Source organism: Merops nubicus, unplaced genomic scaffold, assembly GCF_000691845.1.
Source record: "Merops nubicus isolate BGI_N331 unplaced genomic scaffold, ASM69184v1 scaffold3078, whole genome shotgun sequence".
In the NCBI taxonomy this organism is placed as follows: domain Eukaryota; kingdom Metazoa; phylum Chordata; class Aves; order Coraciiformes; family Meropidae; genus Merops; species Merops nubicus.
The window spans coordinates 1-11012 of record NW_008626147.1 but is presented as its reverse complement, the minus strand read 5'-3'; the positions used below and the strand labels follow the sequence as shown (position 1 = coordinate 11012).

Sequence of the window (11012 nt, the reverse complement as noted above, 5' to 3'; positions counted from 1 at the left end):
GAAGAGCAGCTGTAGCATTGTCATCTCATTTCACATAGAGCTTGTTACTCAGATACCGTCTCAGTTTAAGGCAAGCTCTGATAATCTCAGCGTACAAACTAGGGAAAAAGTTCTTTAATACGAGGGTGACAGACCACTGGAACAGGCTGCCGAGAGAGGTGGTGGAAGCCCCATCCCTGGAGACATTCAAGGTCAGGCATGAGGCTCTGAGCAGCTTGAACTAGTTGGAGTTGTCCCTGCTTATTGCAGGGGGGTTGAACTAGATGACCTTTAAAGGTCCCTTCCAACCCCATACATTCTATGATTAATATTTTTATCATAACTATTTGAAGTAGTAAGGAAAGTCCTGGACAGCAAACATGTCTATTCTCTCTTAAAAATAACTTACATTTTGCTTCTCTCTTTTCCAGGTGTAAGCATCTCTGCATCATCCTCTCTGGAAAGCAAAGGGAATGTTTCCTTGTTGGGAAATAGGAGGCTTTTTTTTGACACTCATGTGCTGGTATGCCTCTTGGAAGAAAATGGTAATTTGCTAGAAACAAGTACCTATTTTTAATCTCATTTTATGAGTGATTTTTCACTTTGCAAAATTTTTTACTTTGCCTTGACATGTCATGTTACAGCTTCAGTTTTCTGGATTTTATAAATAGTGGGTAGGAATGTGTAGGGTTTTTCTACTTCCAAAACAGTAAGCTTATATAACTTTGATTGGAATAATTTATTATTCTGCTGGTAATTAAAAATGTTCCAGAGAAATTAAATTTTAAACATTGAGAGTAAAAAAAGCAAGTTTTCAAGGTAGTGGTTTAAAAAGTATCAATCAAATTCCTAGTTCTATAGCACCTTGAATCTGAAACAATGTATTATAACAGGATTGAATATGGACTACTATAAAATGCAGCTTTTAGGGCAGAACCTAAAATGCTATGTTAAATACGGCAGCTCATAAAACATAGATAAGGGCATAGTTTATTTTGAATCTGTGATAATGTTGCTGAGCTGGGAAAGGTACCTTAAGGTGAAGTTCAGGACAGCTGAACTGACTTCTGACAGCTCTCCATCCCTGGAAGGGATTGCTCCTCTGCCATGTGGCTTCATCTCTGTGTGCCCACCTAATTCTCAGAAAACTCTCCAACTCTTTTGTTTGGTTGATATTCTGAGACCCTAATTTAATGAGCTCACAGGGCAGTTGTGTGAGCACCAGGACACATACAAAGTGTCAGGAGGAAGGATGAGAAGACAGAGAAAGGAGAGGTATCTTCTCCTTTTGGGAGTGGCAAACTATTTTATCAGTTCAGCTATGGAAAGCAATGTGCTCTCAGACCCCATATGTGCTTTCTGATGCCTAACTGCTGGTTATTTTGAAACAATCCTGCTTTTCCAAGTGTTCTTTTCATAATGATTAAATCTTGCTCATGATGCTTTTACTCCTGTATTTTGGAAGTGGTAAGAATATTAAGTTCTAAGAATATAAGTTTTTAAGGATATATAGTTAAGAATATTTTTAGGGACAATATTTTACAGTAGCTCCCAAGATACTTGATTTTTAAAGTTTCTAGTAGGGACTCAGAGGCTGGTAGGCCTAGAATCAGAGCAGTTAGCTCTGTATGTAGTTGTTTTGCAGTGGTACTGAAGATTTATGGTATACTGAAAGTAGATGTCTGCTTTTCAGGGCCAGAATTCTTGCTCATAGAAATAACCACATGTGAGAGAGGAAATTCCATAACACTTGTGGAAAATCCCCAGTGTTTATCCTGCTGATACTGTAGCAGTGCTGTGCTACAGAAGCTGCTGTACTATGTCACAGATGTAATTTTGGGGTGGGTGAACTTGGACATACTGACAGATTGTGCTCTTTCGTTAGTGCTGCATAAAGGTGACTGTGTTTTATTGTCTTTTGTGATTGACATTTGTTTTAACTTGATGCTGAGTATTAGCAAGTGGCATTTCTGTAAACTGTCCAGACTGAGGTCTCTCTCTGAAACTTGTTGTGTTGTGTTTTGCTCAGGTTTCACTACTCGGCAGTCGGAGGTCATTGTGTCTGCATTAGTGAAAATTATGAACAACAACCTGGATATGGTTTACAGTGACATGGTGACCAAAGTACAGCAGGTTAGATCAGAGACAATGGTGGGGTTAAAGTGACTGAAAACCTACTATGCCTGCTAATGAAATATGTTGCTGCTTATTACTATAAGATTCCCTCAGTTATTCACCACCCAGTTAAGTGATACCTTTTTATTCACCTCTTTGTGTCACAATGACCTGTATATTGTATTGGAATCGAGCTGAATTGCTTTTTTTTTTTTTTTTTATATGATACTTTTAGGGTGTGACTGGTTGTATACAGTGATAAGATACAGGAACATGTCTAGTTTGGATGCTGATGTTGCAGTTTGTTTCCCTTTCCTCTGATGCATACGTTGTTCATGGTGTCCTCTAAACCTACCCAGCATGTACATTTTGGTGGGAGGAAGTGCAGAAAACTTTCTTGGAAAGAGATTGGTAAAGCTGAATATCTACATAAATCCTTCCTGGCTGCTAGGAAATTAGGTACAACTGAACTGAATTGTTAGTTTTGATTTGTGAGGGCGTGGTTGTTCTCATGAATAATTGTCTAGAGGTAAGGCTTGTTCTAATACTGGCTGTGATTTTTTTTTTGGGGGGGAGGCCTTGGTCAGGTCATCCAAAGGTAGGTCCATGTAAGGAATTGGACATAACAGTGTTGAGTATTGCCACATTTTGTTCTTGGGCATCTGGCTCCAGAAACAGAAACCAAAATCCATGTCTTAACGTGATTCACTGCAAGTGGAAGTTAAGCCTCTTTGAATGGGATTCACAATAGCTGGTGTGCTGGAATTCCATGACACAAAAGCTGGTCAAACAGACAATGCTGATGAGTAGCTGAAACACAAGTACTTGGGCTGCTCTGTGGGGCCAGGGTTCACAGCCCCAAGTCACCTTCTGAACACAGGCTTTAACTCATTTCATAGTAACTAGGCTGCTGTGTTAAAACATGAGGAAACAGCAGCTGCTGTCTTCATAGTGTTATAGTCTGGGCTGTAGAGCATCTCATTAAAAAGTGGGGTACCTGGATTTTGCACCCTCTTCCATCTAGAGAGGTTTCAGCCTATCCTTCCTAGCTTTTAGATTCCAGGCAAAGCAGGTGTGGGAGTGCCTGCTCCTCCTGTACTGAATTTTTTCCACAGTCACTCAGGGAGTGCAGTGTTAAAGGGACCCTTTGTCACATGGCTGGTTGTATATTACAGTAAGCAGTCTACAGTAAGCAATCTTGCCCTCCTATGGCTAGCTTTTTAGAATGAAAGTAAACACATTTGCCTTTGGTTTCTGCTGGATTAAATGTTGCTACTGATGGTAGCTGTTTTCTGAGGCTGTTAGATTTGAGCCCCACATGACTCTATTAACATTTAAATGTGCAGGTCTGTACAGTGTAAGATAGAAGCAGCTCAGGAGGTGTGTGTGCTGTGAACTCCAGGCAAGGTGACAAACCTGTGCTTGCTTACAGTCTTCAAATGCACAAGGGCTTATGCAAGAAGAGAATGAAGAATTAGAACAAGGTTTGGAATGTTGTGGATGTAGTTATTGCCATTAGGCCATAGCTGATATGTAAAAGATAAAGTATTGCACTGGTTAGATAAAACCTAAGGGGAACAGAAATCCATGTGTGTATGTATAGAGATGAGGAAGAGAACAAACAAGGAAGATTCTGTTCTTTTTTCTGAGTTCACTGAAGAGGGATGAGAACAGAAGCAAGCTGGAGATGTCAAGGAGTGAGAGAAAAGTTGTCCATGTCCATGGCAATACTTTCTGCAGGCTTTCTGTAACATGTCCAGTACACTGACTTATTTTTTTTCAAAAGTTTTGTGGTCAGGTAGCTTGGTGAGCCATCTGCAGATTCCACTTAAAAATATAACACTGTTAGAATAGCATTTCCTGACAAAAGTGGAGTTAGAGTGTTGTGTCAGATTCAAGGGTTCTTAGTCCAGAATTGAAAGCAAAGGACTACTTTGAGAGGGAGCTCTTCAGGGAGGAGAAGGTAAGCCCTCTTTGCTTACATGGGTAGTGTAGGATCTAGAACAATGTCTACAGACTTTTTTTTGTCCTTCAGAGTTGCAGAGGATTCTCATTTGTCTTCTGTCAACTCAGTATAACAGAAGAGTAATTAGAAGTAGAGTGCATGATTCTAGGGAGCAAAGTAGAGGGAGCCCCTTTGCAGGAGGAGGTGAAAAAGGAAGGAATTACAAGAGTGTAGTCTGAAAGCCAGATTTCCTCATTTAGCTCAGAGATGCCTCTTCTCTCCCTAGTGTCTTTGCTAGCTTAAGAATTTGAAGACTTGGACAAAACTATTTCCTAGGCTGTTAACTGCATTATTCTGATCTGTGCTAGCACTGCTAATTTTGTCAGACATTATCAACTTGCTTATTTTGTCACTGTCACTTAATTTATCTTGCTTTCTGAAACTCAACTAATCAATCTGAAATTGCTGAATTAAGAATGTCAGGGTACCAAAATAGCCTATCATCTCTGTAGGCACAGATGAGAAAAAGCACTATAGTTCTGATATGTTCTGAGTTGGATTTTTTTTTCTCTCCCCTCTTTTAAAGGAAATTGCATTTCAGCAAGTAATGTCCCATATTGCTGGCGTGAAAAAGGACATGATTATTTTGGAAAAAAGTGAATTTTCAGCACTTCGTTCAGAAAATGAGGTAAATATCACTGTCTTGGAAAGTGCTATTCTAGCACTTTCTTATTTTTTCTAGTGATGTAAGAAAGCTTCTTGTACTGAAAGGCTGGCTCTGGGGCCAGTATGGTTTAACACCTTCACTAGTGACCTTGTTGATGGGGCAGAGTGCACCCTCAGCAAGAACACAGGGGACACAGGGCTGGGAGCACTGGCTGAGGCACCAGGCAGTTGTGCTGCCATCCAGAGGGACATCAACAAGCTGGGGAAATGGGATGACAGGAATCTCATGAGGTTGAACAAATGGAAATGCCAAGTCTTGTCCCCAGGGAGGAATAACCCCAGGCACTAGGGCAGGCTGGGGCAAACCTGCTGGGAAGCAGCACTGCAGAAGAGGCCCTGAGGGTCCTGGTGGTCACGGGGCTGACCATGAGCCGGCAATGCGCCCTTGTGGGGTGGCCAAGAACCTCCTGGGCTATGTTAGGAGGGCTGCTAGTGGGTCAAAGAGGGAATCCTTCCCCTCTGCCTGGCACTGCTGAGACTTCTTCTGGAGTGCTGGGTCCAGATCTGGGCTCTCCAGTGCAGTGGAGACCAAAAAGTGTCCAAAGCTGAAGACTGGACTTCCAGTGCAGGCTCATAAGTGCTGAACGTGGGAAGATCATCGCTTCTCCTGGCCTGCTGGGTTTGCTGTTGTTAGTAACATCCCATGCATTTGGACACCTCTCCTGCTGTGGGACATTGCTAGCTTCTGTCTTGTGGTGTTTTTTGGAAATGTCCAGTACTGTGTATATATGTCCATATACTGAGGACATGGAGTTAAACCACACTTGGTTTTCCTGCCTTTTCACATTATGGATTGTGGTCACTGTAACTGATCATTTCATCTCATTAGTATTTCTAGATTATTTGCTTTTATATACAGTAATAAAATGTACATGTTTTTTTTCTGCTCTTCCAGAAAATAAAACTTGAACTCCAGCAGTTAAAGAAGCAAATCATGGTAAGATACCATAGCAATATAGTTAAGAATTAACACCTGCCTAATTAGTTTTTATTTAAAAAAAAAAAAGTTGTTTTCAAGATTTTATTTTAAAAGCTATCCTTAATTGCTGTTACATACAGGATACTGAAGTAGTCGATGGTACACTGTGGGCTGCAGCAAAGACAATTTTATGCATGCTTCATTTGTGGTGACAGAGAACTGTGAATGGTACAAGAGATGAAGAAAAAATTAACTGGTTTCACTTGTGTGTCCTTAATTCAGATTTAGGAAGTGGCTGCCTTGTCATGGTTAAGGCTGAGTGAAGTTTTGCATTTAGGGCTGCCTGTTACACACACAGATGAAACATCATTTTAAAATAACAGTAATTACTGATTGGTTTGAATTTTGTTTTTGTTTGTTTTTCTCTGAAGACTTAACTGTAAGCTGTCCAGAATGTAAAATAGCTTTTAAATGGCTTCATTAGGCCACTCAGTTTGGGAATGTTTGCTCCCATTTGTTGGGGAGCAAATGACCATTGTAAGAGAAGAGACTTTGTAGAAAACTTACTCTTTCAGTTATCATACAGATTCTTTTGTAAGATTTAAGCATGAGGGCTGTGTTTCTGTTCTTTATGGTTTGGCTGTCTTGAGTAACACCACACACCCTTACCACCATAAAACATGTCTTAAAATCTATTATTTCAATCTGACTTGAGAACTGCCTTTTCCTGCTACGATGCCCTTCTTAGTTGGAAGGGTGGAGCACTCCACCTTTCCTAGGATTTGTCCATGAAACCATCCTGCTGGACTTGTTGAGCAGGCTGACAGTGTGGTCAAACTCAGCCTAGCACCTCTTTGCCATTTCTTTCCTATTATCCCCAATTTCTTTTTGCACTGTCATCTCCAAAAGGATAACATAAATTTTTTCAAGGCTAATCCTGCATGTTTCATACTGTGTTAGGAAGTGTTTAATGCATGTGGGATTTCAGAACACTATTTTTAAACACATTTGACATCTAATTTTTGAACTGTAGCTTATTTTATGGTTTTAGTTGCATGTAAATGAATTGGTGTAATCCACTGGTAGACCACCAAAGATCTGAGTCATCTCTTCTTAAAACTTAGATGTCTTTAGATTTTACTTCCAACTCTAAATGTCATCCTTGCAAGGACAGGTTATTTTGTTTTTTCACACTTGTTCCTCTGAAAGACAAAAGGGTACAGTATTGTAAAAGTTTAAGAAAAATGTCTTTCTAATTTTTGATTCATTAAACTGTAATGTGTCGTGTTGTGATGACTTCTAATTATAAACCAGTTAAAGTTCAAAAATGTAGACATAGAAATTGAGTCTAATTATTGTTCATATTAACTTAAGTCTTGACTAGTTGACATCGACCTACTTGAGAGATGCTTACTTGGTTTTAATAGAAGAATCTCCCAGAACATCAGCAATCTTTTGCTCCTCCCACACATTCATCTGCTTAGCAGTTTTGTGCATGACAAACTGTCAGCTGGCTGGAATTCCTGGCAGGAGGTTGCATTAAAATGGCAGCTGTCACTGGGAAAAGCAGGAATTGCATACAGCTATTGAAGAAGTAAAATGCAAGTGTACAATTTACAGTAGTTTTAAAAAGTTAGGTGTTTAAAAATATAATAAACTTTTCTTGACTCCAAAAATGTCTGTAGCTTTTTCTGAAAGCCCTAGATGTAGTCTTTAGAAACAGATAGTCCTCTACATTGGAAAGTTAGAAACTCCTTTTAAAGTTACTTTGAGCATCAAGGTTGCTTCATGGAGAAAGTCCCAACTTAGATGTGTACCTAGGCATGGATTTCTAGAAACCAGAGAGGGTTATGGAATACATGAAATATTGCCAGCAGTTATGGAAGGATGTGCTCTCAATTAGTGCTGTTGCCAGTGTTCTGGTTTTAAAAGTAATTATTAATTTTTGATTCTGAGATCCAATTCGTGCTATAGAACTTCAGTATTTTTCTGGGGAAGAATAGGAATAATTATACTTTTGAAAATTATGCACATTAATTGGAGAGAAGCTTTATTCCTGAGATTAGCAAAGAAAGGCATGATATATTTGTCTGTTTTTTTCTGCTTATGATTAAATAGAAAAATCTTGCTTGCTGCTTTATCAATCTTTTTCCCATTAGGATGAAATTACCAAAGTTCGTGCAGATAACAAGTTAAACCTAAATCTAGAGAAGAGCAGAGTAAAAGAATTGGTAAGTTTTGGTTACTTTCTTCTGAAACATCTCAGCATTGAGTAATCTCCAAATTTGGGTAAGAGCATCTTACCCAAAGAACATTTTGATATTAATCTACAGTATCATTCAGCTTCAAGATGGTATTAATCCAAGTTACTCATCCTTATGCTGCTCTAATACAAGATGCCATGTTTGATTTATATGTCTATCTATTTTGATACTGATTTAATATCAGGATTAACACATCACACTTAAATATATTTAGATATTTAGTCTAAATATGCTGACTAGATGCCTAGAGTTTTTCTGTGTTATTAGTGTATCTCTTTCTGCTTAATTAAATTTACACATTTCATTAAGTTTATTAATCATTGTAGATGTTTCATTTCTCTATAGCTAGAGAATTTCTAACATAGCCAGTTTGTCAGGAAATCTCTATTGTGAAAACAGCTGTAATTTATTTTTATTTTTTTAATTGTAACTGATACTGGTCAGATTGTTCTGAACTTTGAACTACCTGGTAGAACTGAATTGATGTCACCTTCAATTAAAATAATGTAGATGAAGGATTAGTACTTTTGCATTATATGTACCACTCCATCTGTGGGAACAGAACTTTAAATATTTTTTAATAGCTTTTAGATCTCAAAGAAATTGCCTTCTAAATTGAAATATCTTTTAATTACAATTTTCTATTAATATAATTTCTTATTCAAGTCCTTTTCATGGATGTGTAATAAAGACAAATATTTATCTCCAATCTAGGCAATAAGAACTGTTCAAGTAGATATATCATTTTTCTTCTTTATGTACCCCTTGGAAGTTTTTCCACAATGATTAGTTTAGTTTATGGCTGTGTCAGTGATTCAGTGTCATGACTGCCAGTCTGTTATCCTATGGGAGATGCTTGAATAAGGCACAATTAGAGGGGAAAATTGTTGTGTAAAGGTTATTACTTCATGCTACTATTTTAAAAAATCATCAAATGGAATGTGTGGATCACAAGCTTTGCAGTGCTCTGGACTTACCAAACCTAGTTAAAACCACTTCACCAGTGCTAAACTGGGCACTAGTGTTTGCTTGTGTATTTATGTGGGATCCTGGAATCTGAACTCTGCTTATAGTGTGGGACAGTACCTTATTTTGACTGTCTCCAGGGAAAAGCAAACAGTGCATGTCAACCTTCTCTTAAGAAGATTGAACCAACTTTATTTCCTGTTGTACAACTATAATTTCATAGTTTCTGTGAAAACCATTCTATTCTTTTTTTTTCCTCCCTGCACTCCTCCCTCGCTTTAATTGCCAGCTCTGCCATGCATGGACAGAAAAGGGAAAAGGGAAGTGAATGGGGAGCAGGTTGTGGCACACAGAGTTGGGGAGAGAGGTAATCCAGTATGCAGAACATCATTAACATATTTACTTCAATTGTAGTGGGACTTGGGACTGGATCTCTAGCTTTCCAAGAATAAAACTCAGGGTTCCTAGTTGGAGGTTACTGTACATTCTTCCTAAGTTACTGTTCAGAAGACAAATGCCTTAACTGATCTAACTTGAAGCACTACATAAAATATTAAAATCATAGAATCATAAGTAAAATATTCTTTGCCTTCAGTTTTGCTTGGAATAAGTATTGAAGGACAGTTTCTTAATTTATTAACACTGATGTGGTCAGTCTTCAACATTTCAAACTCCAAGTACTGTATCTTTTAATTAGTTCATTCCATTTCACGTTTCTTGGAGAATCCTACATTGCTTACTGCACATCTGTTTCTGCTGTGACATATAGCTGCAGTGATACAGGTGTGATTTTAAAACCTCAAAGTAAAGTACAAATTTCATATCTAGTTCATATGTTCATGCATCACAGTGCCTCTAAGCTTGCTGTTAAAAATCTCAAGATGCTGCTGACAACACTGAATTTTCTCTGCACTATGAAAAATGTGGACTTTTGGGAAACCTCCCTGTTGAATTTCAGGGGGAAGTTTAACCTTGTCTTTCCTTTGTTTGTGTATGGTGTTTTTTTTTATTCACGGGTGTTATTACAGACATGTGGTGATGCCCTGCAGTAAAAGGGTGTATTGCACTGACTTAAACATAAGTTCAAAATCCTTGTGTCTGACCCAGAGAGTTCTAGCCACAAAGCAAAACTTTTATCAAGCACAAACATCAAGAAAGAAGCTTACAGAATATAAATTATTCAGAAAATATGTATTGGGCTAACAGCATCTACTTAAAGTAAAACAGATGAACTATTCCAGTCCATTAAATGGATTTACGTAGATTAATCCAAGATCAATATGAAATTGGAATAACCTTCAGAATGGAGTTAAAATAAAACAACTTTCCACATGGGAATGTCAACAGACGAGGTTATTGCTGTGCAACTGAGCATTTTGAGATGGGTGCCTGATGACCTTAGGACTCTGCACTAGAGACTGGTGATTTAGCAGGTGTCTGCGAGTTGCTCCAGTAGTGGCACAGGAACCATTATAGGTGTAGCATATGAACCATTATTCAGAAATTAAGACCTACCAACCTTTCTTCCAGCTGCTGTTAGTATATGCAGCTTTTTCAGAAGGTGGATGTCTGATGAACTTGTTGCACTTTACAGTTCAGAGGTGTAGATGATCATCTTACCAAAGTTGTGCTTTTCCAAAGGACAGCAATTATCCTACAGTACTATCTCCCAAGTGTTATCAGACAACCTTGTCCAGATTCAGTGTTCTACAGAATTTGGAAACAAATAAATATACTTTTAAATGGAGAATGGAAGCTTAATGACAATATCATGTTTATCTTTTTTTTTTTCTTTCCCCCTCTCTAGTACTCACTTAATGAAAGAAAACTACTTGAAATGAGGACAGAAATAGTGGAATTGGTAAGAACTTGGTAACTGGTTATTACACAGCAAATCTTTTTGTACTGTTGTTATAGACCTGGTATTCTTTATTGAGTACTTTATGTCTTTAGGCACTTCAGTGTACAAAATGTCATTGTGCTTTATTTCCCTGTGTATTTTCATGTTGGTACCAGTAACTGAAATGTCTGCAGAATAAAGAGGCTTATTTATATATATTTGAAAAATATATCTATTAGAAAAATATACCTATAAATA

The 11012-nt window shown here is 38.1% G+C and overlaps 1 protein-coding gene across 1 annotated transcript; it reads left to right on the top strand.

Moving 5' to 3' along the window:
* Window positions 1-410: 410 nt before the first annotated feature.
* On the top strand, window positions 411-10775 carry LOC103778299 (mitochondrial calcium uniporter regulator 1-like; the record flags this gene model as incomplete). The annotated part of the gene is made up of 6 exons (XM_008945881.1): window positions 411-524; window positions 2009-2112; window positions 4626-4727; window positions 5661-5702; window positions 7844-7915; window positions 10722-10775. Coding segments are annotated over 6 exons (488 nt in total), but the record flags the coding sequence as incomplete, so codon positions are not given.
* Between the last annotated feature and the right edge of the window lie 237 nt (window positions 10776-11012).